General features: G+C 32.6%; 1 protein-coding gene across 1 annotated transcript in view; it reads left to right on the forward strand.

The window, feature by feature from the left end:
* The first annotated feature begins 1,957 nt into the window (after positions 1-1,957).
* The window catches only part of LOC145331941 (uncharacterized), a 32,000-nt gene continuing 9,690 nt past the window's right edge, over positions 1,958-24,267 (forward strand). The window contains exons 1-11 of the mRNA XM_080176816.1: positions 1,958-2,003; positions 2,760-2,834; positions 4,965-5,066; positions 16,221-16,274; positions 16,981-17,055; positions 17,394-17,447; positions 19,193-19,242; positions 20,085-20,124; positions 20,698-20,786; positions 21,578-21,619; positions 21,778-21,825. Of these exons, the coding sequence (XP_080032942.1) occupies positions 1,980-2,003; positions 2,760-2,834; positions 4,965-5,066; positions 16,221-16,274; positions 16,981-17,055; positions 17,394-17,447; positions 19,193-19,242; positions 20,085-20,124; positions 20,698-20,786; positions 21,578-21,619; positions 21,778-21,825 (653 nt within the window). The 5' untranslated portion in view covers positions 1,958-1,979. The remainder of the gene's footprint in view (positions 2,004-2,759; positions 2,835-4,964; positions 5,067-16,220; positions 16,275-16,980; positions 17,056-17,393; positions 17,448-19,192; positions 19,243-20,084; positions 20,125-20,697; positions 20,787-21,577; positions 21,620-21,777; positions 21,826-24,267) is intronic.

Consider the following 24,267-nt stretch of genomic DNA (forward strand, 5'->3'; position numbering starts at 1 on the left):
CCGGTCATACTCGGAGAGGGTGAGGTTGCTCTCATGAGATAGTGGTTCAAGTCATAATGTGCTTGAACGTGGAGCTTAATTGCCCTAGTGGCTAGACAAAAGTGTCTTAGCCTTATCCATGACTACCTATGTCCAAACCCTAAGAAACTATGGCTAATTAATCAATCAATTTTACTGAGCCTCTATATGCTAGGGGTGCAGTTGTTAATTTACTAAATAGTACATACTTTTAATGAAAAAAAAATTGTACTAATTGTAATTGGCTTAGCCATTTTAGATACTTCCTTGCTTTTTTATTATTTAAGCAAGGTAAACATTGCAGTTCTAGCATCTGTGCCCCTAGCATATAGGGCAGAAAAATAGCACAAAACCATCTTAAGATTTAGATATATAAAAAATAACGTAAAACCATCCCAGGACATTTACAAAGCTTCCCTCAGTAACTACCAAAATATTAAGCTATAGACAAAATGCCTTACTACTTTATATAATAGAAGATACTTCTTTTTAAAACCTATGAAAGTAATACATTTTGTCATTAAAATAATGAGAATAGTTTAGATATCTCTTAATATTTTTTTTAATAACTAATTTGCTTTTCCCTTTCTTTATGGGAACAACACAGCTTTCCCACCCAAACTATATTGATAAAGCTAAACTTTGAATATTATTATATACATACATAAACATATATATATTTATATTAATATACTGCACCATTTAAACTAGTACTATACTTGTTTAAATTAAGTCATTTCATTGTTTCATTCTTTATTAATAACATTCAATAAATCCTTATATAAAAGTAAAAGGATGTCTGTCTGTGTGTACTGAGGAATCTAGCTGTTGAACCTATGTATATTGTTATAATTTTCAGTGAAGCTTCTCATTGTTCATAGGAGGGTTTACACAAGTTTTGTTGGAGGGTATCACAACCCTCCCCAGAGAAATAGCTCCTAAAAAAGTCAAGTGTTTTTCAATCTTGCGAAACTGAATGATTTCTATATTTTGGGAAGCTCTAGAAAGGTCCGGAATAGTTTTATGCTATAAACTTTTTAAATTAAATCTTGGGAGGGTTTTAGGCTATTATTCTGCTACCAATATTCTAATTTAATGTAAAATGATTATGCCGTATTGTATGAAAGATTATTAAAATATAGTTAAAATTATTTTATTGTTTAATGTTATAAAACAATACTGATTTTATAAACAAATAGGGCAAAAATTAGATTTTTTAGATCTTATGACAATTTTAAAAAAAGCGGATTCATCATCATGTAATTGAAAGGAAAATATTCACGACAGACATTGCAAGCAAGTTTTGAAAACCGTCAATGAAAAGGAAAATTGAGATTATCCTTTTTTGAGGTTTTGAAGCATTCATTTTTTTTCATTTTTGTTATTATTAAGAGCACTTTGACTAAAGTAAAGTGTTTGAATTCAATTTCTAAATGTTTATTAAATTAATATGATATAGAATATAAAGAAGAAATTATTTAAATGATTGTTGTGAAACTTAAAAGATAACTGGAAGCAATTTAGCTCGCGAATAAACACGAACCCTTAACTTGAGTCCTTAAAATTGTTTTGGTATCCTTAGTTCCTTATAATAGTTCTTAAAAAGTGTATCTTAAAATATAAAAAAAACTGACGGAAGAAATATCCTAATATATAAAGTAGTTTATTTAGTCTGAAGATTAAGATTTCAATAACTACTGGACTGATTGAGTTCTACTATTTAGTTAAGCTTCCCATGGTGTTATGTTTTTTTTGGTTAATGCCTTTGGATGGTTTTCGGCTATTTTTTGCCATAATTTTACACCTTTTAATACAGAGTCCCTAGTTGCTCTGGGCGTAGTCACTTGTAATTCTGATAGTGAGTAAGAGTTGCATCGCTACCATAAACTTAATTAACGCCTAAATTACAAAGTTGTATTGCAGTTTTTGCATAAATTTCAGAATAAAAAGACAGGCACCGAATGAAGTCATCTGAAGATTTAAAGGTAACAATTGTATCTAAGAAGCAGCTCGTAGTGCAAATTATAAAAAGAAAGACGTCATTCAATAGAAATGACCAATGATAGGCCAGTGTACATTATAATTTACCATTGGTAAATTGGTAAAATGAAATGGCCTATCATTGGTCATTGGTATTGTATGACGTCACATCTATTAGGCACTGTAAGCTGCTTCGTAATTAACACAATTCAATAGTAGTGCAGCAATAACACAATCTCATCAATTTGGATAAAATAAGAATTACAAATCATTTCTCAGTATATTATTTAAACTCTTAAGTAAAATCTAGTCAGTTATTGATATATTATTACTTGGATGTTGCCCTGATTTTCATGTATTCTTATGATGTGATGCTTGAATCTTGCTAAAATAACTATATCCCCATCCATCTCTTTTACTCCATCCCCTCCCCTCCAACTAAGTGAACGAACTAAAGGAAAATCACATTGTGGAGCATCGTAGCTCAGCTGTAATGCACTAGTAATAAAGGTGGCGTGGCGATAGTATATTGGTTGCTAGAATTTTTTTAGTATATTCAATATATAACGCTAAACAACATATATCTCAAAAAAAACCTTACAAAAAACTACAACTCCCCTAAAATTCATGAAAAACCGAACAAAACCCCCCAAAAAACCTTCTTCTTCTTCCTAAAATATAAGCTTATGGAGTGGGGTCGAATCCCCCATCCCCCTTTCTTACTTTGAAAGGCACAGCCGCTAGCATATAATTATTTTAAGGAAAGAAAAGGTTCCTATAACCGAATAAACCAATACGAAGTGACTGGCTCTACAGAAGAAGGGATGGATGCTGAGGTATTACAAAAATAATACTTTTTTCGTGGATTTTTTTTCGATTTTTAAAATCAATGAAATAATCAATTATCTAAAGACAAGTACTTTAAACAAAATAATGTATTCAGAAATTAGATTATTTTGCAGCATATCATAATTTTTGTCAAGTTACTAAACAAATAACTAATATCTTCGAAACTACTCTATAATTCCCTTTGTTTGTCAGTCAATCCGAAATGTTATGGGGGGAAATGTGATTTAAAATAGACGACTGATTTTTTATGAATCTTCTCTTAACCAATAAAGAAAATAAAGAAATAAAGAAAGGTTTATGATTCTTGATTTTAACAAATCTTTATTGGTAATTGCGTAAAGACATGAGCAGGCAGAAAGTGAAAATTTGGTAATAAGTGCCCGTTGAGCAATGAAAACCCGACTTTGAAAAAAAAATAATTAGAAATAAGGAGTGTTGGGTAGTTTTTCCCCTAGGCCTAACTATGAGGGGCAAATACTAGCGGTGCCCTATTACTCTGCACATTATCTTCTCTATAATACAAAGTAGAACGATGTCTGTCTGTTTGTTTGTCTGTCTGTCTGTCTGTTTGTTTGTCTGTCTGTCTGTTTGTTTGTAGCGAAGGATCTCGCTAACCGCTCAACCGATCGGGTTCTCTTTGACAGGGTAGCTTCTCATAGGTCCCGGAAAGGTTTATAACTATTTTCTTGGGGGTGGGACACCCCCAACCTCTCCAAAAAACAAAATTACCCCCACCTCCCGAAAAAAAAATTTCTTTTAAAACTAAAATTGAAATAGTGGGGTCGATACCTCCCCCCCCAAAAAAAAATTCTCCCCCCACAATTTTTAAAGAATTTTCCTTTAAATCAATTACGAAAAAGTGGTTTGATCAAACCTCTTGGGTAAAGGCCCTAGAGGCTAGGGGCGAAGCCGCTATCCTATTATATAAAGTACTAACCTTTTTTTTGTCTGTAGCAAAGGATCTCGCTAACCACTGAACCGATATGGTTCTCCCTTAGAGGGAAGTTTCGTGTAGGCCCGGAGATGGTTTTAGGCTATTTTTTTTTATTTTTATAACTAAGTCTTTGTATGGTTTTAACCTATTTTTCTGCCCTTCCATATCCTTACGAATTTAGAGCTCTTAGATGCTAGGGGAGCAGCCGCTAGTATTATATAAAGTAGTGGGCTTTTTTGTCTGTAGCGAAGGATCTAGATAACCGCTGAACCAATATGGTTCTCCTTTACAGTGAAGCTTCTTATAGGTTCTAAGATGGTTTTAGGTAGGGTTGGGCCGGATACTTTTTTGGCCGGATACCGGATATCCGGCTGATTTCAAACGCCGGATATCCGGTAACCGGCCGGATATCCGGCAAACGCCGGATATCCGGCAAATATCCGGTTATCCGGTCAAATTACCGGATATCCGGCCAAATTACCAGATATTAAAGTATTAAAAAAAAAATTTCTTCAGAAATCTTATATAAATTTACATAAAGTTAAACTTATTCAGAAAAAATGTTCTTCTAGCTTCAATTATAAGAAAATTATAGCCATTTAAGATTTTAAAAAGCAGAGATTTTTGGTGTAAAGTATAAAAAATTAAAGAGCCGGATATCCGGCCGGATAGTTTCAATATCCGGTATCCGGCCGGATATTGAAAATGGCCGGATATCCGGCCACACCGGATATCCGGCCCAACCCTAGTTTTAGGCTATTTTATTTTTATAAAAAAGTCTTGATATGGTTTAAGGCTATTTATCTGCCTTTGATATACCCTAGATGCTAGGGGCGTAGCTGCTAGAAATGAATAAATCTTTAATACAAAGTAGAATGTCTGTCTGTCCGTCTGAAGCCTAATATCTCAGTAACCACTGAACCGATTGGGCTCTACTCCTTAGGGAATATACCTACTGGTCCTGTGATGGTCTTAAGCTATTTTCTTGGGGTGTTGGACACCCCCGCCCCCCCCCCCCCCAAAAAAAAGGCTAGGGGCGAAGCCGCTAGTAATAAATAAAGTAATAAAAGAATTTCCCCTAAGAAACTACATCCCCTAATTTAAAAAAAAATAAGTAGATGGTGGGTCTTTGCTAAAAAAGGCACTTTAAGGGAAAACACCAATAAATTGTGTCTATTCTTAGCAAGGATTCGAAGGATGTGGAGAGGAGGATGGAAACGATGTGTTGGAGGCTCAAGACATTCTTTCTCCCATGGATGAGGTTCCGAAAACTGGAGCTAAGAAGGTGAGGGATGCTAAGCTTGAAGGAAAAACTGTAATCTACCCTTCCACTTTCCCCTCTCTTGGTGAAGATATCTTCAACGCCGATACGATTTTTGAAATGTAAGATTCCACTTTCAATAGAGGCGAAACTGAAATCATACATTCATGTTAACATATCAGCGTATTCATAAACATTGATTTCCTTATTTATATCGACATAATAGTAATGTATCATTCTATTTTCAATAGAGACAAAACTGTAATGATACATTCAAGATAACATATCATATATTTAAATCGACATAGTAGAAATGGTACATATTAGATATTTTTTTTTATATTTTTATTAGTTTGAAGTTTTTAACACTTAGCAATCAGGCCCATTTCCAGACCTTAGTTGGTCAATGCCCCCCCCCCCCTCCCACATATCATCTCGGCTCCTATAAGAGTTAGATGGCAAAAAAAAATTTGTGCATGTTCCCTGTTAAATAATAAATTTCCGACTTTAAAGTCATTTTTCGCTTCAGAAAATGTTTATCTTAAAGTAAATTTTTTATTAGAAATCTCAAAACATAAATTTTCTTATTCGTTGGCTTAACAACTTTAGGAACTTTTACTGAATTTTGATTGGTTGGTTTAACCACTACTATCTATAATACAAAGTAGAACGATATCTGTCTGTCCGTCGGCATTGATCTGTCTGTCCCTTAAGATCTTGGTAACAACTGAACCGATTGGATTCTACTCTTCAGGGTATATACCTTTTGGTCCTGTTGTGGTTTTAAGCTATTTTCTTGGGGGGTGGGACAATCTCAACCCCCCAAAAAATGAAAATTCCCCCCCCCCAAAAAAAATTCTGGTGTTGTCCATAAATTATGAGCGCAGCACCAGCATTTTTTTGTTTATTGTTATTTTTTTTTTTTTTTTTTTAAAATTACCTCATCAGCCAAGCCCCTAGAGGCTAGGGGCGAAGCCGCTAGTACTTAATAACCTAACCATTCAAAATCCAATAAAAGTCCCCAAAGTTATTAAGTCAGCTAATAAGAAAACATTATCATAAAACTTTGGGGACTAGTATAATAAACAGTCCATTGTCCACCTCTCTCTCTGCTAGTTCCCAAAGTTTTATAATAACGTTTTCATTTTTGTTTGCTTAACATCTTTGGGGACTTTTACTGAATTTTAATTGGTTAGTTTATTTAGTATAGCGTCGAAACGTTTCAACCACTGATGGCAAATTACAGTAGGGGTATTTTTGGGAATGTACATCTACTTATCGTCTATTGTCTTATCCCTTTAGATCCCTGGTGGCGATAAACTTGAATTAAAGTACCTAGAGGTTTTGGACCAGCTAAGAAGGTAATTTCAGTCCAATGTTCCCTACCTCCCTGGGTACAATAAAAGTTGTCTACAGGGAGGGAAAAATGGACGAAAAATTAAATAAATTCTGTCTATAATAACATGAGAAGACAGAATAAGAAGGACAGTAGCACCCTGTAATCGTTATTAGAAAGTCCTAAACGTCCATTTAAAACATTTGACGAAGCTTTTTATATTAAGAGTTATAACAATATAAATTGATAAGATACATACAAAATGTTAATGCTTCTAAGCAACGTTTTCTACAAAAAGGGTTGGTAGAATTCTGTATGTCTAAAAAAATCACTCTTATGGTTTGCAGGTTTCTATAACTATGTCTTTTTAATATGTTTACTCTCAGCAAAATAAGGGAGGGTTTAAATTTCAGTAGTACCCAAAGTTTTATAAACATTTGTTGGATTTATAAAACTGGCATTGTCAAAACTAAACAGCCAAGATTAGTTGTTTATTGCATCTGTTTTTCCAGTTTTGTTAGTCCTGAAGGGGCGAAGGCCCAGTCTAACAAAACTGGTGATCATATTACAACTTTTTACTTTAATATTTGTAGAAAAATGTCTATAATACAATACAATACATGGTTTCAGGTATGGATTAGACGGGTCTGATCCAGCGGATAATAATTGGTTTCGTAGCCATACTGGAAAATCATAAAAAATCATGGACAGAATGACGGACAGGCAGAAAAGTGAATTGTAGATTACCATCACATTTTATTCTTTCTTACTCCAGAGAGCGAGGAGACAATTGACTGCTTATTACAATAGTACACAAAGTTTTACAATAACGTTTTCTTATTCGTTGGCTTTGATTGGTTGATTACATTGTGTTTATAAACGTTTGAACCACTAATTTTAATCTACATAAGGGGTTATTTAGTGCGTCATCATTATGGATGTGCATTAATTTATCGGCCATTGTCTTATCTCTTTAGATCCCTGATATGTTTCATAATTTTATTTGTTAGCTTTGCTTAAGTGAAAGCTTTTCATTACATTAAGTTTTAAGTCTTAAGTATGTGTTATAACATATAACATAGGCCAAAGTTAAACTTTATCTGAGAGTGATAGGACAATGGCAGATTGGTTATCATACCTTTTTACATAAAAATGAAATAGTTTGGCAAGGATAATTTATATTTCATTGTCCTTTACCATTATCCCAAAGTTAATTAAATCTATAAGGCCTTTGAATCTAATTTATTAAGCTATATGAAATATATTCAAATCTACTTTTACAGTTTTAAAGAATCCTGAGATAAGAATTACCTTTACATAAATTCAATCCACCTACAATGAAAGCCAAAATAGATAGGCAAAATTTCTGTATTCTATTTTGTACTTCAGTTTGAATTTTCATTAGTTTGAAATAAATGCACATTTAAAATAATCTTTGCCTAAGAAAAGATAAATATACCATGCGTGATTTTATTTTACGTTTTGGGCTAATTATTATTTCTGAGAGAAAAGTAAAAATAAGTATTTTTTTGTTGATTTTTTGGTATCAGTGCATATAAAAGGAAATGGCATTATCCTCTTAGGAATTTTTTTTATCAATTTTGAAAATTTGGGCACCCCCCCCCCCCCTCCCAACAGAGTCTGAATTCAATCTAAGGCAAAGTCTTGGTGAACTATACTTTTCTTTAAACTTTCCTTCCTTGCGCTGTCCAGACATACAGAGGCAAGGGTAATAGTAGGGGGGATTGAGTGTGAAGGGAAAGAAAAAGGGGAGGCGGAAAAAGTTTAAATTTCGAGTGCTGTGGCCAGAACTTCTCAATTTTGAAAATATTTTTATGTCCTAAATAGGACTTGATTCATACTGTTGGAAGCATGGTCCGGGCCTCACGGCAAATGTGTTGGTAAACTTCTCGGCGAAAGTGTCAGTAAACTTTACAGCGTAACTGTGCTTCATTAATATTTATAAGTGCTATATGTGCCCTACTCTCTGCCTTTCACATCCCTTGTCTCTGCTCTCTCTCCTTTTCAAGCGCTCCATCCACTTCAACCAATGAGAGTGTGACTCTCATTGGTTGGAGTTTTATATAAATAAGCTTGTGCTTGTGGTGAAGAACTGTGATTCTGTTCATTGGTTGCCATGCTAGACTAATGAGGCTTATGTCTCCACTTACCCTCCCTCCCACCCCTCCCTTCCTTCCTGTCAAACATAATAATATTTTGATAAAAAAATCCTAAGAGGAAATTACCAAAGAAACACCCAAATTTGCCTTTTTTTGGTATTTTCCTTGAAATATAAAGATATCCTAAAACTGATTGATTGGGCTTGTAAAGGAACCATTTGAGTATCGTTGGTCAAAAAAGGTCTGATTTGTGAGCATTTTTGACCAAGTTGTGGCCAAATAATAATGAAACATATAAAAAGGTAGCACACTTTAAATACTCAGTCATTTATAGTAAAAGTGGCTTATACAAGTTGAAATGAAGAAAAAGGAGGAGGAGTACTAATTAATCCCTTTCTTCCTGTAAGCAGTTTATGAAAAAAATGAAGATTTGACTGATATAAGCCAAATAAGCAAAGTTTTTCATTGATTACCTGTAAGTAATTTATCAAAAATAGCATAATTTGTTATATAAGCTAAATAAATAATAATTTTCATTGATTGCTTATATGTAAATAGCGGTTTCGCCCCTAGCCCCTAGTGGCTTTTCCCCAAGATATAATCTATAATACAAAGTAGCTTGATGTTTGTCCGTCTGTCCGTCTATCTGTCCGTCCATCCCTTAAGATCTCGGTAACCACTGAACCGATCGGTTTCTACTCTTCAGGGAATATACCTACTGGTCCTGTGGTGGTTTTAGGCTATTTTCTAGGGGGTGGGACACCCCCAACCCCCCCAAAAATAAAAAAAAATCACCCCCAAAAGATTTTTTTTTAACATTTTTTGTAAATTTTCAGTAACTGTTGATCAAATTGGGCTCAACCCTGGTGGTCCTCTGGTGGTTTTAAGCTATTTTCTTGGGGGGTGGGACACCCCAACCCCCCCTGAAAATAAAAAATCCCCACTTCCAAAATTTTTAATTTTTTTAAATTTTTGTAAACAAAAACCAGTAATTGGGGTGGGGGAACCCCACTGCAACATGGGGCGAAGCCCCCACGATTCCCTCCCCCCCCAAAAAAAAATTTAAATAATTTTTTTTTTTATTTTAATTTTTGTGTATGCGAACAACCTAGGTTTAATTTTTACGAATTGAAATTTTTGTGTATACGGCAAACAACCTGGGTTTAATTTGTACAAATTAAAATTTTTGTGCATAAAACGCACAAGCTGGGTTTAATTTTACCACAGAGTAATTAAACAAAGAATAATTTTTTTTGAATATTTCTATTTAGGAGGGTTGACTTCCCATTACTTCATAGGGCGAAGCCCCTAGAGGCTAGGGGCGAAGCCGCTAGTAAAAAAATAAAGTACTACTGGTGCTGCTCATTGTCTAATGTGTTCCCAAGAAATTATTTTTTTTTTGGGGGGGGGGGGGAATTTTCATTTTTTGGGGGGTTGGGGGTGTCCCACCCCCCAAGAAAATAGCTTAAAACCACCACAGGACCAATAGGTATATACCCTGAAGAGTAGAATCCAATCGGTTCAGTGGTTACCTAGATCTTAAGAGACAGATGGACAGACAGATAGACATCGTTCTTCCTTTATAAGTAATTTATCCAAAAAAAAAGCATGATTTTGTTAATTAGCCAAATAAGCAGTAATCTTGATTGAATGCTTATAAATAAGTTACCAAAAAATAGCATGATTTGGTATATAGCAAGTCAAATAAGCAATAATTTTCATTGTTTGCTTCAAAGAAGAAAAAGTATGGGATAAAATCCATGTAGAAGATTTTGCATAGCTAGCTTGAAAAAAAATTAGAACTTTTGACAGACCCAAAAGTTCATCTAGCTTTTAGTAAAATTGCATGATTACATATATACATTATCCAAGTTACCAGCAATAAAGAAAAATTGCTGGCCAAATTGACTTAAACCTCAGCTTTATTACTGAATGAATTTCTGTATCTCCTAGAAAATGTTTATTAAAGAAAGCTTTAACTTTAAAGTTGTACCATGAAAACCGTTTGAAAAAAAAACTATGTTAGAATAGGGGTCTTTAACTAAAAGACTTGCTTTTGCTCTGCTGTGGCAATGTTTACATGATTGAGATCTTTAGTGAATTTGTGGTACCAAACATTGAGGACAGGGAAATGAACTTCTGGGTGTCTGAAGAACAGAAACAATCAAATTGCTTTGTATTCAGACACTATCCAAAAAAATTTTACTTACTTAGATCAAATATAAATCAAAAGTTGCTGTTTGATTCAACCATATCTGGAACACGAACTGAAAGATGCTGTAGGTTGGGGCTTATTGCCATCAAACATACCAGCTTCAGGATAATTATCCCAGTTGAAGTCTTGTGAAAGTATAGTAGAACACACTTAGAAGAATCTATACCTCCATATATTAAGATTCATATTCCCACACTGTTTTTGTTTTTAAGTGGAAAGCTTTACAGTAGTTTAATATAGAAGAGATTTTTAAATAAGAAAAAGTTACTTGTAGCAAAGGCAAATTAATACCCTTAAGGAACCATGCAAGAAATAAACCGCTTTAACTGCTGAAAGACTGCCACAAGTAGACCCAATACAAAAAAATTGAAGCCTCCAGCTTCAAAAACAAAAAAGTTATAGACATATCAAAATCATATTTTTAGTACAATGAAAATTTTGAAAGTTTTTCATTGCTAATAATAAAATTTTCATTATTAAAATACGTCGCCCAGAAAATTATAAGCTTATTTTTGGCAGAAACTTAGGATGCCAGTAACTGATAAATAAAAACACCTTTCTTTATAGTCAAAATCATATAAAAAAATTCAGTTTAATTTGCATTGTATTGAGAGTAATGTAGCCTGAGAATGCTAGCCTTTAGGATTTCTAGCCAATCAGAAGTCTGAGTCCACACTAAGTCCGCTAAACAACCGTTTAAAGCTGAGCATCTGTATTACTTACATTAGTTTCATTTTTTTTCTGCTATGATTTTACGCTTTCAAACGCAATTTAAACTTAATTTTTTAAAAGACATTTTGACTATAAAAGAGGGTGTTTTTATTGTAAAAATGTTATCAGTTACTGGCAGTCTAAGTTTTTGACAAAGATAAGCTATTAATTTTGTTTTTGAAGCTGGAGGCTTCAAATTTTTTTTATTGGGTCTACTTATGGCAGGCTTTCAGCAGTTAAAGAGAGGTATTTCTTGCAGGGTTCCTTTAATATTCCATTTATTAATGAATTTAATTCAAAAATTTTAATAGAAACAGATTAATTACAATTTTGTTCCTTAGCAGTTTATTAGAAATATATAGAAAATTATAGAAATATTTATCCTACAATCAAGAATCAGATAACCTGTAGAGTCATATATTAGCACAATTGAAACAGGATATCGATTTGGTCTAACTGGTCCTATAATCCATCAACTCAAAAGAGAAATTCTAGTAGATAAACACTTTTGTTTATTTTTAGTTATTTATGAATCATTCCAGTAATACAGCAAAGGAATTTTTCAACCATATGATTTCTAAAAAGCTATCTTTGTCTTAAGAAATGCAAATTTTATCTCTTTCCTGTCAAACTTTTTACATATTTCTACCAATAACTTGGCCAGATTGTTCTTCTGCAGTTATTCTATTGGCTGATTTAGAGATGGTGTCTCTAAAGTTTCTCTATTCTTAATAAGTAAAGAATTCTATACCTTAATGTTTAAGATCAAACAAAAACAAGACAAGTTAACCAAAATCAAGTCAAATCACAACTGCTGCATTGATTTTACATTAATAAGATTTTATTTGCGTTACAAAAGTATCTAAAAGGATACTGAGCACAATTTACAGAAACACATCTTATCTTCCTGTATTCAAAGTAGAATTGCCGTCTATATTCGTTGAATTTGGTGTTTTCACCTTAAATCTTTGAAATTAAATATCTGCCAAGTAGGAGCAGCTAGGATTTCGTTCTCAATGGATTCTAAATGTCTCTTGGTCCTATTTGAACGCTGCATTGTCCATTTTGATTGTAAATTTTTTTATACTTTAAATGAGTAAGGCAGGATATGAACGTTTGTCGACCAATGAGTTGACCAACTTCTTGCTAACCAAGTAGAATAGTAGACAGATCTGAAATGATTAATGCAAACAAATGTGCATTTGACTCTATCATAAACATGTAACTACCCAACCCAGGCCCACCATTTGAACTACAAAAATAACTCTCAAGGCTGTTAATGTATATTAAAGGAAAGAAAGGATTGTGTAGAAATGTTGTAAAAGTCTAGTAAAAAAGTTGATAAAAAGTTTGACAAAAAGCAAAATGGTAAAAATTAGGGTTGGGCCGGATACTTTTTTGGCCGTATACCGGATACCGGATATCCGGCTGATTTCAAATGCCGGATATCCGGTAACCGGCCGGATATCCGGCCAACGCCGGATATCCGGCAAATATCCGGTTATCCGGCCAAATTACCGGATATCCGGCTGGATAACCGGCCAAATTACCAGATATTAAAGTAGTAAAAAAAATTTCTTCAGAAATCTTATATAAATTTACATAAAGTTGAACTTATTCAGAAAAAATGTTCTTCTAGCTTCAATAATAAGAAAATTATAGCCATTTAAAATTTTAAAAAGCAGAGATTTTTGGTGTAAAGTATAAAAAATTATAGAGCTGGATATCCGGCCGGATAGTTTAAATATCCGGTATCCGGCCGGATATTGAAAATGGCCGGATATCCGGCCGGATATCCGGCCACACCGGATATCCGGCCCAACCCTAGTAAAAATATAAAAAGATATGAGATTTCAAAATCAGTTAAGGAAAAAGTTTGGAAAAACTGTTTGGAGAAAAGTGCCCCCGGCCTACCCATTTAAAAACGGAGCTTCATGATACTAGGGGCGCAACCACTATAGTCTACAATATAAGGTAGCGAAGGATTTTAATTTAAAGCCAAATATTTAGGAAAAGCAAGTTAAAATTGCATGATGAGTTTCATAATTATGTATAAGTAACAGGGTGTCCACTTGTGTGGCGTGAATGTCAGTGTGTGTGCACTGAGGGATCTTACTAACCAAGTAAGGGTGAGGGGGGGCATAGACCAGTAAGGAGTTAATCCAGTAATTATTGACCTACTTTCATAAAATGACCTTTATCTCCATGTTCCTTTTGAATGACAGAAAAAAATACAAGCAAATTTGTTTGTTATAAAATTAATAAAAATTTTGTGAGTTTAATTTTAAGGGTACTTTTAGGGTCTCAAAGTTGGACAAAAAATTTTTTTTTTGAAAATTTTTCAGTAGGTGTTAAAGATTGACCTACACAAAAATAGGTAAGACCTAGTACTAATCCGTAAAAACCTTTTTAACTAAGAACTGTCCATACTTTCCAAATCGGTTGAGAGCTTTAAAATAGAGTTAATATTTTTTTCAAAAATGACCAGAGTTGGTGGTGGGGCATTTGTAGGTAATTTTGAAAAAATTTGATTTTTAAGGTCAATTTTCAGGTTTTCCAAAATTCAATATGGTTTTTTTAAGAATTAGGCCAAAAAGTGAGTAGGACAGTGTTTTTTTTATGAAAAAATTTAAATTTTTTTTAAAAGAAAATTTTTGCAAAAAAAATTAAATTTCATGTCTTTAAAAAAATGATTTTTGACATAGAAGGGATAGTCCAATCCTTATGAAAATTTTTGTGGATAATCCCTCTAACCTAACCTAATTAAGATTAATTATGTTTGATTGGCTGTTTGGCCGTTTTTCATTGATTTTTTTAGGTTGAAAAAAACGTTATTGGTTTAGCCCCCCATGTGGGGTATTAATCGGTAACGACTTTGAGTCCAATTATATCCAACTTCTTAAAGTCCTAGGATAACCTGATAGTCTTTTCTGTAAGCTGTCTAATGGTCTTGGTTTTATTAGAAAATATAAATATTTTCCCTTTTTTTTTCTTTAAAAAACTGAAAAAAATACTGGTTTAGCCTGCCCTCACCCTAATGCAAGAAAATTTAGCTCTTTCATTTTGTACAAAAAAAATTAAATATAAATTTTTGATTAATTGTTTATAAGAAATGAATGAAAGTTTTTGTTTATTAGGCTTATATACCAAATCATGCCATTTGTTGATAAATTATTTTCAAGCAATCAACCAAAATTTTAGCTAATATCCAAATCATGGTAATTTTACAAAAAAAATACTCATAATCAATCAATAAAAATTATTGCTTATTTGGCTCATATACCAAATCATGCTATATTATGATAAAATACTTATAAGTAATCAATTTGATTGATTGATTGATTAGCCATAGTTTTGTATGGCTTTGATCTGGAGTAGGCTGAGACACTTTTCCATAGAAATAGGACTATCAAGCTCCATGTTCAAGCACATTATGACTTGACTTGCTATCTCATGAGATCTACTCATTATTACCTTACCCTTGCCGAGTATGGCAGATGTCCCAAATTAAGTCACCGTAATGAATGACTCTCTCCAAAGAGGAGCTTGGGTTAAGGGTAGTTTTGATTTTAAGTAAGTAACTATTGGGTATCCAAACTTACTCAATAATCCCCTTCTTACACAACCAGGGGATGATGCATGATTAATGTTGCGAATGAGAAATTAGAGTCAACATATGGAGAATTGAACTTGAACTCTCACCACTGTAGCTCAGTGTGCTACCACTAAGCATGACACCCCTACTAAGTAATCAATGAAAATTATTTGACTTATATATATACAAAATCATACTTTTAAAAAAAAAATTACTTATAAGCAATCAATGAAAATTATTGCTTATTTGGCTTATATACCAAATCATGCCTTTTTATGTTAAATTTGGTATAAGCAATTGATGATAATTTTTGCTTATTTGGATTATATCAGCCAAATCTTCAATTTTCGTCATAAACTGCTTACAGGAAGGAAAGGATTAATTATTACTCCTCCTTCTTTTTCTTCACTTTAACTGATACAAGCAACTTTTTCTATAAATGTCTAAGAATTTATTTACTCCATCCACTTTTAACTCACAAATCAGACCAAATTGTTCAGTAATTGATCAGTAATTTAACACAAAAATTCACAATTAAATAAGCAATTAACCTCTTAGTGCTTACTTACACGGTGAGAGATTACTAGGGAAATATTAAGATGAAATAAATTGAACAAAAAAATTACAAATATATACAATTGAATTAATTAATAAACGACTTTCTTAAAATAATTTTGAATACTCATTTGATACCCTTTTTAATATATTTTTTTAAAATAAACAAAATATCTTTTATATACGCTCTTTGTATGTTTTATTTATTTAGTTAAGAATATACAACAATGTTTAAATCATATATAAAATCTATGCTTTTTTCACAATTGACATAATTTTAAAATAGTATGGTACATTTCTATTATGTCGATGTTAAAAAGTAATGGAAGATTACAGAAACATAGATATTAAAAATGTAAACCATGATTCCAGTTTCGCCTCTATTGAAAGTGGAATCTTACATTTCAAAAATCGTATCGACGTTGAAGATATCTTTACCAAGAGAGGCAAAAGTGGAATCTTACATTTCAAAAATCGTATCGGTGTTGAAGATATCTTCACCAAGAGAGGGGAAAGTGGAAGGGTAGATTATAGTTTTAGAGGGTCCAAACCATAATCATAGATTATGTTTCTGCTTCTATAAAAATGGATTCAACTCCCTAACTGTTCTACGTACATATATGTTTTCTGTCATATTTCCATTTAGGTTCCTAAATCCACGAGTAACCTGTTCGAAGTTTTACATTCTGGCAGACCAAAGGTAAATCAAAGCTTTTTACAATATGGCTTCGAAACCGTTTTACATCCGCAGGGCCCTCAGGGCTAATAATTCTGGTTTTAATCTTATAACTTTTAATCTAGATATCCATGGAATGCTGTCTTTTTAATAAGATAAAAAAACTATATGAGTTTGGCTCCGAATTTGATTTATTTCTGCTGGATTAAAACCGGTTCTGAGCCGCGCTGAAAACCGTGTATTGTATCCTATCATAGATAGATTTCCACGAAAAACAACATACAAACATATTGTGATAAAATTTGCTCACAAAAATGTAATTTATATTTTTTTTTATTTTACTGTACGTTGAAAACATTTGTATAAGCGTAATAATTACTTTTCTCGTATTCATTCGAATCCGGTGGATAGGAACCGGTTCTCATCCATACGAAAAAACTATGTCTAGCATCGTATTATATCCAGTTTTCTACGAATATAGAAATGTACAATCATAAGATTAAAACCAGTTTTTTTAGCCGGTGCCTCCGGCACCTCGGGGCTAAAAAAACTAGTTTTAATCTTATAATTGTACATTCTATATCCGCGGAAAGCCGTTTATAATACGATACGAGAAATAACTATTAAGAACGGACGTAAGGAGTAATTATCAAAAAATTGTTTGCTTTTAAATCATAGATTTTTCGTTTTTATTACGAAGATTTTCTGTATAAATTTTTTTTAAAACAAGGATGAAGAACCCCATGTGAAGAAAACTATGAAAAATAAGAAAGAGAAAATTGAATACATAGTTCGTGTTAATTTGGTAAATATTTAGTATAGTACAAGTGGCGAAGCTACTCTATTATCTACTAATTTTAGTAAAGGTTAGGCCAAGTAAAGGTTAGCATAGCCCTGCAGGTACAATGCTCAGTAGAGTTTGTGACGCAGGGCTAGATCTCGCAACAGGGGCTAGTTAGAATTAAGGTTTTTCCAAATATTTATGTTTTTTGGGAAAGGATCGGTGGTTTAAAATAGATTTGAGGAAAAACCACTTTAAAACTTCACTACATGAAGATAGGACTTTAACACAAATGTAGCACAATCAAATGACTGACTCCTCAGACTGCCTAGATAGGGCTAACAACAACCCAATTTATTTAGGATGATCTTGGTATAGTAGAGGATGAATTTGATGACTTACAAAGTTTATTCCAGGTAATCTATCATACAAAGCTGTTATTATCTGAAAGCTTTTTATAGAGCCTGTAAAAAATGACGTCATGCAATACAAATGACCAATGATAGGCCAATACACAGACTATATTACACAGCCAGTATACATTTTAATTGGCCAATGGTAGGCCAGTATTACGTAATTTTTATAGGCACTTTAAAAACCTTATGTTATCTGTATATATAAGTTCATTAGATTAAATATTAAAAACCTTGATAAACACAAAGCTTCCTCGAAAAGAGGTTAAGACATATATATTTGTCAGACTCTATGTCTGTCTGTATTAATGTTTATCTGTATATAAATTTGCCCATTTATTATCTCTTATAAATATGACCATTAATTCAAATATTCTATGACATCATTAATGTCAAGCTAAAGTATGAAATACCCCTTTTTTTTGCCAATTAAACTGTCAAAAACACCCCTCCTTCTTATTTGAATTTGCCAATGTTTGATTAATAATAGGCTAATACACATAATAAATTACCAATGGTAGGCCAGAGCTTGATCTTTAAATCGTTTTTATGGTGATTTAAACCGGGGCGATTCAGAGGTGAACCGTAGGTGCGTTGGTGTTAAGCCACAGCGCGCCTATAAAACATGGATTTTTAAAAGATTTTCGGCGCGGTGTTGTTAAATCGCCTGCGCACTCACTAAAATATCGATCCGCGCCAGTACAACTTTATTACTTAAGCAGTGTCAGTAAGGTATTTTATATAAAATGCCGTGTCCGTATGGTATTTTATATAAAACATTAATATATAATTTATTTTAAAAATAACTATAAAAATGTTTTCACGATAGTTTTGCAATAAAATATTAAAGTAATTAAAAAAAAATATTTATTTATTAAATAAATCACCCCGATTTGGTTCGGCAATGGCACTCGGTGAGTGCCATTGCCGAACCGGGCCCGCGCCACTGCCCGATTCAAATCGCCCATGCAAATTCGATTTAAAGATTGATATTAATAATTTGATGGTGCGCCAAATGAATCGCCCCGGTTTAAATCATCTATAAACGATTTAAAGATCGAGCTCAGTATACATTTTAATTGACCAATGGAAGGCCAGTATGTCATCATTTCTCATAGGCACTATAAAAAGCTTCATATATCTATTGCCATTGAAATTATCATAGGTATCAGTGTAACAGTTTAAAGCTTACAAAAAAATGTTATGGGGGGGGGGGGAGGTACATTGCAGAGTAAGTGATTCTACTAGTATAACAAAAGTTATTGTAAAAGTAACTACTTATAACTTTTTCTTGTTGTTAGTGTTTTGTTTGCAATTAACTGCAATTATTTGCATTAGTTGCCAATTTTTCTTACTTTTGCCACCCTCACCCCCCTCCCCTTATCCCATACACAGAATCGATGATTCTAAGTAAGAAAAGTACAACATAAGACTTAAAAAAATGTTTAGTGTATTTTTTCAGAGTGCTTTTTTTTTGTTTTGAATAAAAACAGATTATTTTTTTGAAATTCTAGATCCTTATTCGATTCTCTATGAAAAGCAGCTTATAGTGCCTAATAAAAAATGTCATCATACAACAGAAATGACCATTTATAGGCCAGTATATATTTTACCACTGGTAAATTAAAATACATACTGTCCTATCATTCATCATTTATATAGTATGATGTCATTTTTAATCAGGCACTATAAGCTGCTTCTCTCAATAGCCTATATCAGTACTATATGATAGAATTTATTAATTTTAGTTATTTGATCATGATATTGATGGCGTGCTCAGTATTAGGGAAGCCTCCAGGTATGTAAAAGCAAAGTTGTTTGGATGAAAAAAATTTGGTATTTTTTTTGTCACAGCAATGGATTGTTTTTACACTCGGTTCTAAAGTCCTTTAATAATGTTTTTATCTGTTGGCTTAAAAACTTTGGAGACTTTAATAAATTTTGATTGGTTGGTTTATTAAGTTGTGTGTTCAAACGTTTCAACCACTAATTAAGCCAAAACAGATGGGGGTGTAGGAGTGTGTGAGCTTCTTGGGAGTATATTTGGGGTTTAATTTGAGGGTCAGAGTGTGTCAAAAAGCGTACTTTGAATTTTAAATTGACGCAGGAATGGGGCAATGTTTTTACACCCCCCTTGAATTTAAGGGGGTTGGGACCTTATAAACTTTAGAATCTCTTGGCTGTTTTCAATGTCCGTCCGACAGTAACGGTTAGCTCTTTTAGTTAATATAGACATTTTAGAATTGTCCTATCGATTTCAAACTTTCATAGTGATTCCTATAACAGTAAGGTATGATTTAGAAACGTTGCATATGATCGTTACCAGAATGTCCATTCGTGCATCCGTCCAAAACATGTTTATTTTTAATCTTGTTAACAACATTTTTTTGTGTGTGATATAATTAGGCTATTAACATGATTTTTTTAAATACTGACTCTTATTACAACAAGATAATATGTCAAGTCCTAAAATGTGAGTATGTTCTTAAAAGTATTTGAGCAATTTTGCAATAAATATACTTTGTATTTTACTTTGCTTATTCAGTTCTTACACTCAACAAGTGTTACTGTTCGTTTGTCATCTTTATTTCAGAGCTTTGCTTTTATGAATATTATCATCCTTTTTTTTATTAATTTCAGGGTAATCAAATGTTTGGGTCTACCACACAATGAAGATCAGGTTAATAATTTAAACAACCATGTTGTTCTATAATTAGGGTCTTTAATTAGTCTATACGTCTTTATATACGTTCTGTATTAATATTTAAAAGTTTAAAGTGTAAAAAGTAAGATTTCTGCCAATTTCCATTGATTTTTGGGTAAAATATATTATTATAGTATATGTAACACAAACAAACTTTTGTTAGGTTAGGGTCAGTTAAGGTAATAAGAACCCAGCAGGGGCTTAAGAAGTAAAACATATTTAAAAGTATAACCACTTCTATTTCTATTAATTACAAGAATTCATGAAAATTGTTTTCTAATCCGGTCCTATTATAATAAAGTAGAAGGTTTTTTTTGTCTATTGCTTAAGATCTCAATGACCTCTGAACCGATTGGTACTCTTTCTTAGGTAGGTTTCATATAGGTCCTGTGTGATGGTTTTAGGCTATTTTTAAGATTTTAAGCTATTTTTCTTGACCCCCTCTGTACTTCAGTTACTCGGAATACTTGTAGTTCTCTAGATAATAGGGGAATAGCCGTTAGTCATTGTATTTATAAATATGAAAAACCAATAATCAATTTACTTTAGATTTGTCAGCTGATTAGACCGATATCTGTGGATAAAACCGGTTTTTCCTTGAGTTTCAATGAATACCTAACCTTTGTCTCAACAATGCGCAGGGATAAGTCAATATAATATAAGTGGCTATGTATCTAGAAGTCTCTATAGGATGAAGGGGGGGGGGTAAACATCCACTGTAAATTTTAGTTTTAAAAAGAAAAAGGGAAAAAAATTGGGCAAAGTATTTTTTCAGAAGCAATTTATCTTGGAAGGGTGGAGGTACCCTCCAGGGAGTACCCTCCCCCAAAATAGTTATAAACCTTCTTTGGACTTACTGGAAGCTTCATTGTAAAGGAGAACCATATCGTTCCATCAAGATCATACGGTACAAGAATACAGGCTTTTTTTATAAGGATTTGCCCTTTTATAAGATCATTTTTAATGATAAAAACAAGCACAATTTTATCAAAAATTCATAAAATTATAGTATTAAAAGCAGAAAAATCGAGTTATGTAATTATCATTACTTGGATCTTTCACAGATTATCATATACTCTAAAAAAGGGGAACTTGTAGCTGGCTAAAATAATGATATATCTTATCCTCCACCTATCCCCTCTATCCCATCCACCTCCATTCTACTGGATGAACGAATTCACCAATAAATGTGTTCAACGTTATGAAGCAAAATCCACGTAATATCTTTATCCATTTAGTTAATATTATTAATGGCATTTTAAGAAACGTCATTAAACAAGTAAGTCAATGAAACTTACAATGGCGCACTGAAAAATGGGCGTATTCTAGTTAAAAGAAACTTCTCTGAAAATCAGAATAGATTTATTCTAGCCATTTTAGAGATCATATTCGCCTAAATTGATGTAACTAAAAAGTATTGATTAATGTTCAGAAGTGTTCCAAATAAAGACGACCTTGTTCAAGTCATCAAGTAAGCATATTTTAACAATGGATATATCATTACTTGGATCTTACACCAGATTTCCATGTTATCTAATAAAGTGAAACACGTTGCAGGCTAAGATAATTTATTGAAGATATTTTTTCCTCGGATAAATTTACCCTTTTGCTATTTTTTGATTTGTCTAGGGCGTTTGATACACAAGATTCTGGAAAAATTGAGGAGAAAAAATTCAGGTATTTATAATTTTGTTAACTGTATGAAGGAAGGAACATTGGACCATATAATATACAGGATAAACACGATCTCTCATTCGCTAGGTTAAAAACTTAGGGCACTTTTATTGGGTAGTACAAAGATGCAATGTCCAAACTTGTCAAACACTTTAATATATAGTTTAGGTAATTGTAAAATTGGGGTTGTACATTAATTTATCTTCCTCTGCCTTCTCTATTACCCACAAAAGGCGTTGATACTAAAGACCTACTCTACAAAAGACCTACCCCTAAATAAGACCAACTCTACAAAAGACCTACATCTACATAAGACCTACACCTACAAAAGGGTCGATTTTTAAAAGCAAGGTTGTATCGGGTTCGAAACCATTCCGTTATCTAGCCAACACAGACTTTGGACAAACTGTCGGACGGAATTTTAAAATTTAGCCCGTGGACAAAGTTATTATAGAAAGAAATTTAGGTTTTAAACTTGGTCCCTCTGTTTTATCGCTATATTGGATACCATTAAGATTGGAAGATTTTTTCATCAAAAATTGAAAGATTTTTGTGCAATTATTTCATTGCATTGTTACAAAAAATAATTTTTGTTTTTATTCATATAATTGTGTCGTTTATAATTTTATTATATCATTCATTTTATTAATTTGATAAATACCGATATAACAGTAGACCATTTGCAGCATTAGACCTTCTAGCATGTTGGTGTTTTGAAGAGTTGGTCTTTTGTAGGTTGGTCTTTTGTAGTGTAGGTCTTTTTATAGAGCAGGTCTTTTGTAGCAACGCCCCACAAAATAGTTATAAACCTTTCCAGGACATATGGGAAGCATTATTGTAAAGGAGAACCATATCAGTTTGAGAGATCTTTCGGTACAGACACACACACACACAGACTTTATTAAAAGGGTAACCCTGGTTAACGTTTTTTAACTTACAGACGAACTAGCTGAATGGACGTACAAACACATAGCTGCGTTTCTTACAAGGATAAAAACATCCGTAAGCAGTTGAGCAAAAATAATACGACAATCATATTAATATTCAACAATAGCACAAGAATTACAAGATAAACTCATTTCAGATAAAAACATAACTTGACCATAGTTACGTAATATTAATACAAATTTGAAAGTACAAAAATATTTTGCTATATTTTTGCAATCTCTAATATGTAGCTGTGAAAGATGACCATTGGAAACTAATTTTTTGTACATTTATAATCTATACTTATTATTAATATAAGCTCAAATATTATTTTCTGTTAATGTTAGTAATTAGACTTTATTTTGCTTTTGTACTTCTTAATATGATATTCTTTTAAAGGGGACTATGAGCTGTTTATTACTACACCAGTCTCCAAAGTTTAACAATAACGTTTTCATATTCGTTGGCCTAACAACTTTGAGGACTTTAGTGAACTTTGATTTTGGTTGGTTCATTACGTCAAGTGTTCAAACTTTTCAACCACTAATTTTAATATGCAGAAGGAGTGATTTGGTGTATCATTAGTGGAAATGTACATCAATTTATCTGCAACTCAGCTAATATTTCTGCATTAAACACATTTCTCACACCGCTGTACAGACAGAAATGCAGATAAAAGAAGTTTTAATAAAGCCCTGCAACGATAACATTTTCTTAGTAAAATATACAAAAAATTAGGGAAGAGTGTAGTTCATTAATTGTGTAACCTAATTTAGATGTTGAATGAAAAAATCAAGAAAAAATATTTCCAATCTTTACAATTTTGTTCTAAATCCTCAATAAAGTAAGTTGGTCCCCTTTTACCACCCTAAACCTAACCTAACTAAATTGTAAAAAAATTAACGGACCATTACAACAATTTTTAAAATTGGAAAAAAATCATAAGATGATAATATAGGGGGACAATGTGTCTCAAAAATCAGACATGTGACGTCATAAAAATGAGGAATATGAGATGAAAAAAAACCTAAAAAAGAGATGGATAATTCCTCATTTTTATGACTTCACGAGGCTGATTTTTTCAGACACTTTGTGCCCCAACAGGACAACGCCGTATACTCATTTCAAGGTCGGTGTTGGGGGTCAATATTGGTCCACTTGAGAAATTTGTAAGTTTGCAATATACAGGGAGGGAGGGGTCATTGGATTGAAACTTATACTAGTCCCCAAAGTTTTGTAATGTCTCCAATTCGTTGATATGAACTAACACAGTCGAAACATTTCCACATTGACTTAGTCAAAATAAGTTTTTATCAAGATTTTGAGTGATCTTAAATTTTCTCTTACCCCTTAAAATCCCTGGCAATATTTTCTGTTAGACTGTTATATAATATCACTTTATCAAACATAAAAATATATTTAAAATAGAAAAAAAGGAAAAATACACGAGATACAGGAAGTAATAAAGAAAAGAAACAAAAAAATAGATAGCCAAAGCAGGAAATGAGGGGTCTTCAT

Source organism: Acartia tonsa, chromosome 11 (assembly GCF_053477335.1).
Source record: "Acartia tonsa isolate MP-2025a chromosome 11, ASM5347733v1, whole genome shotgun sequence".
Lineage (NCBI taxonomy): Eukaryota > Metazoa > Arthropoda > Copepoda > Calanoida > Acartiidae > Acartia > Acartia tonsa.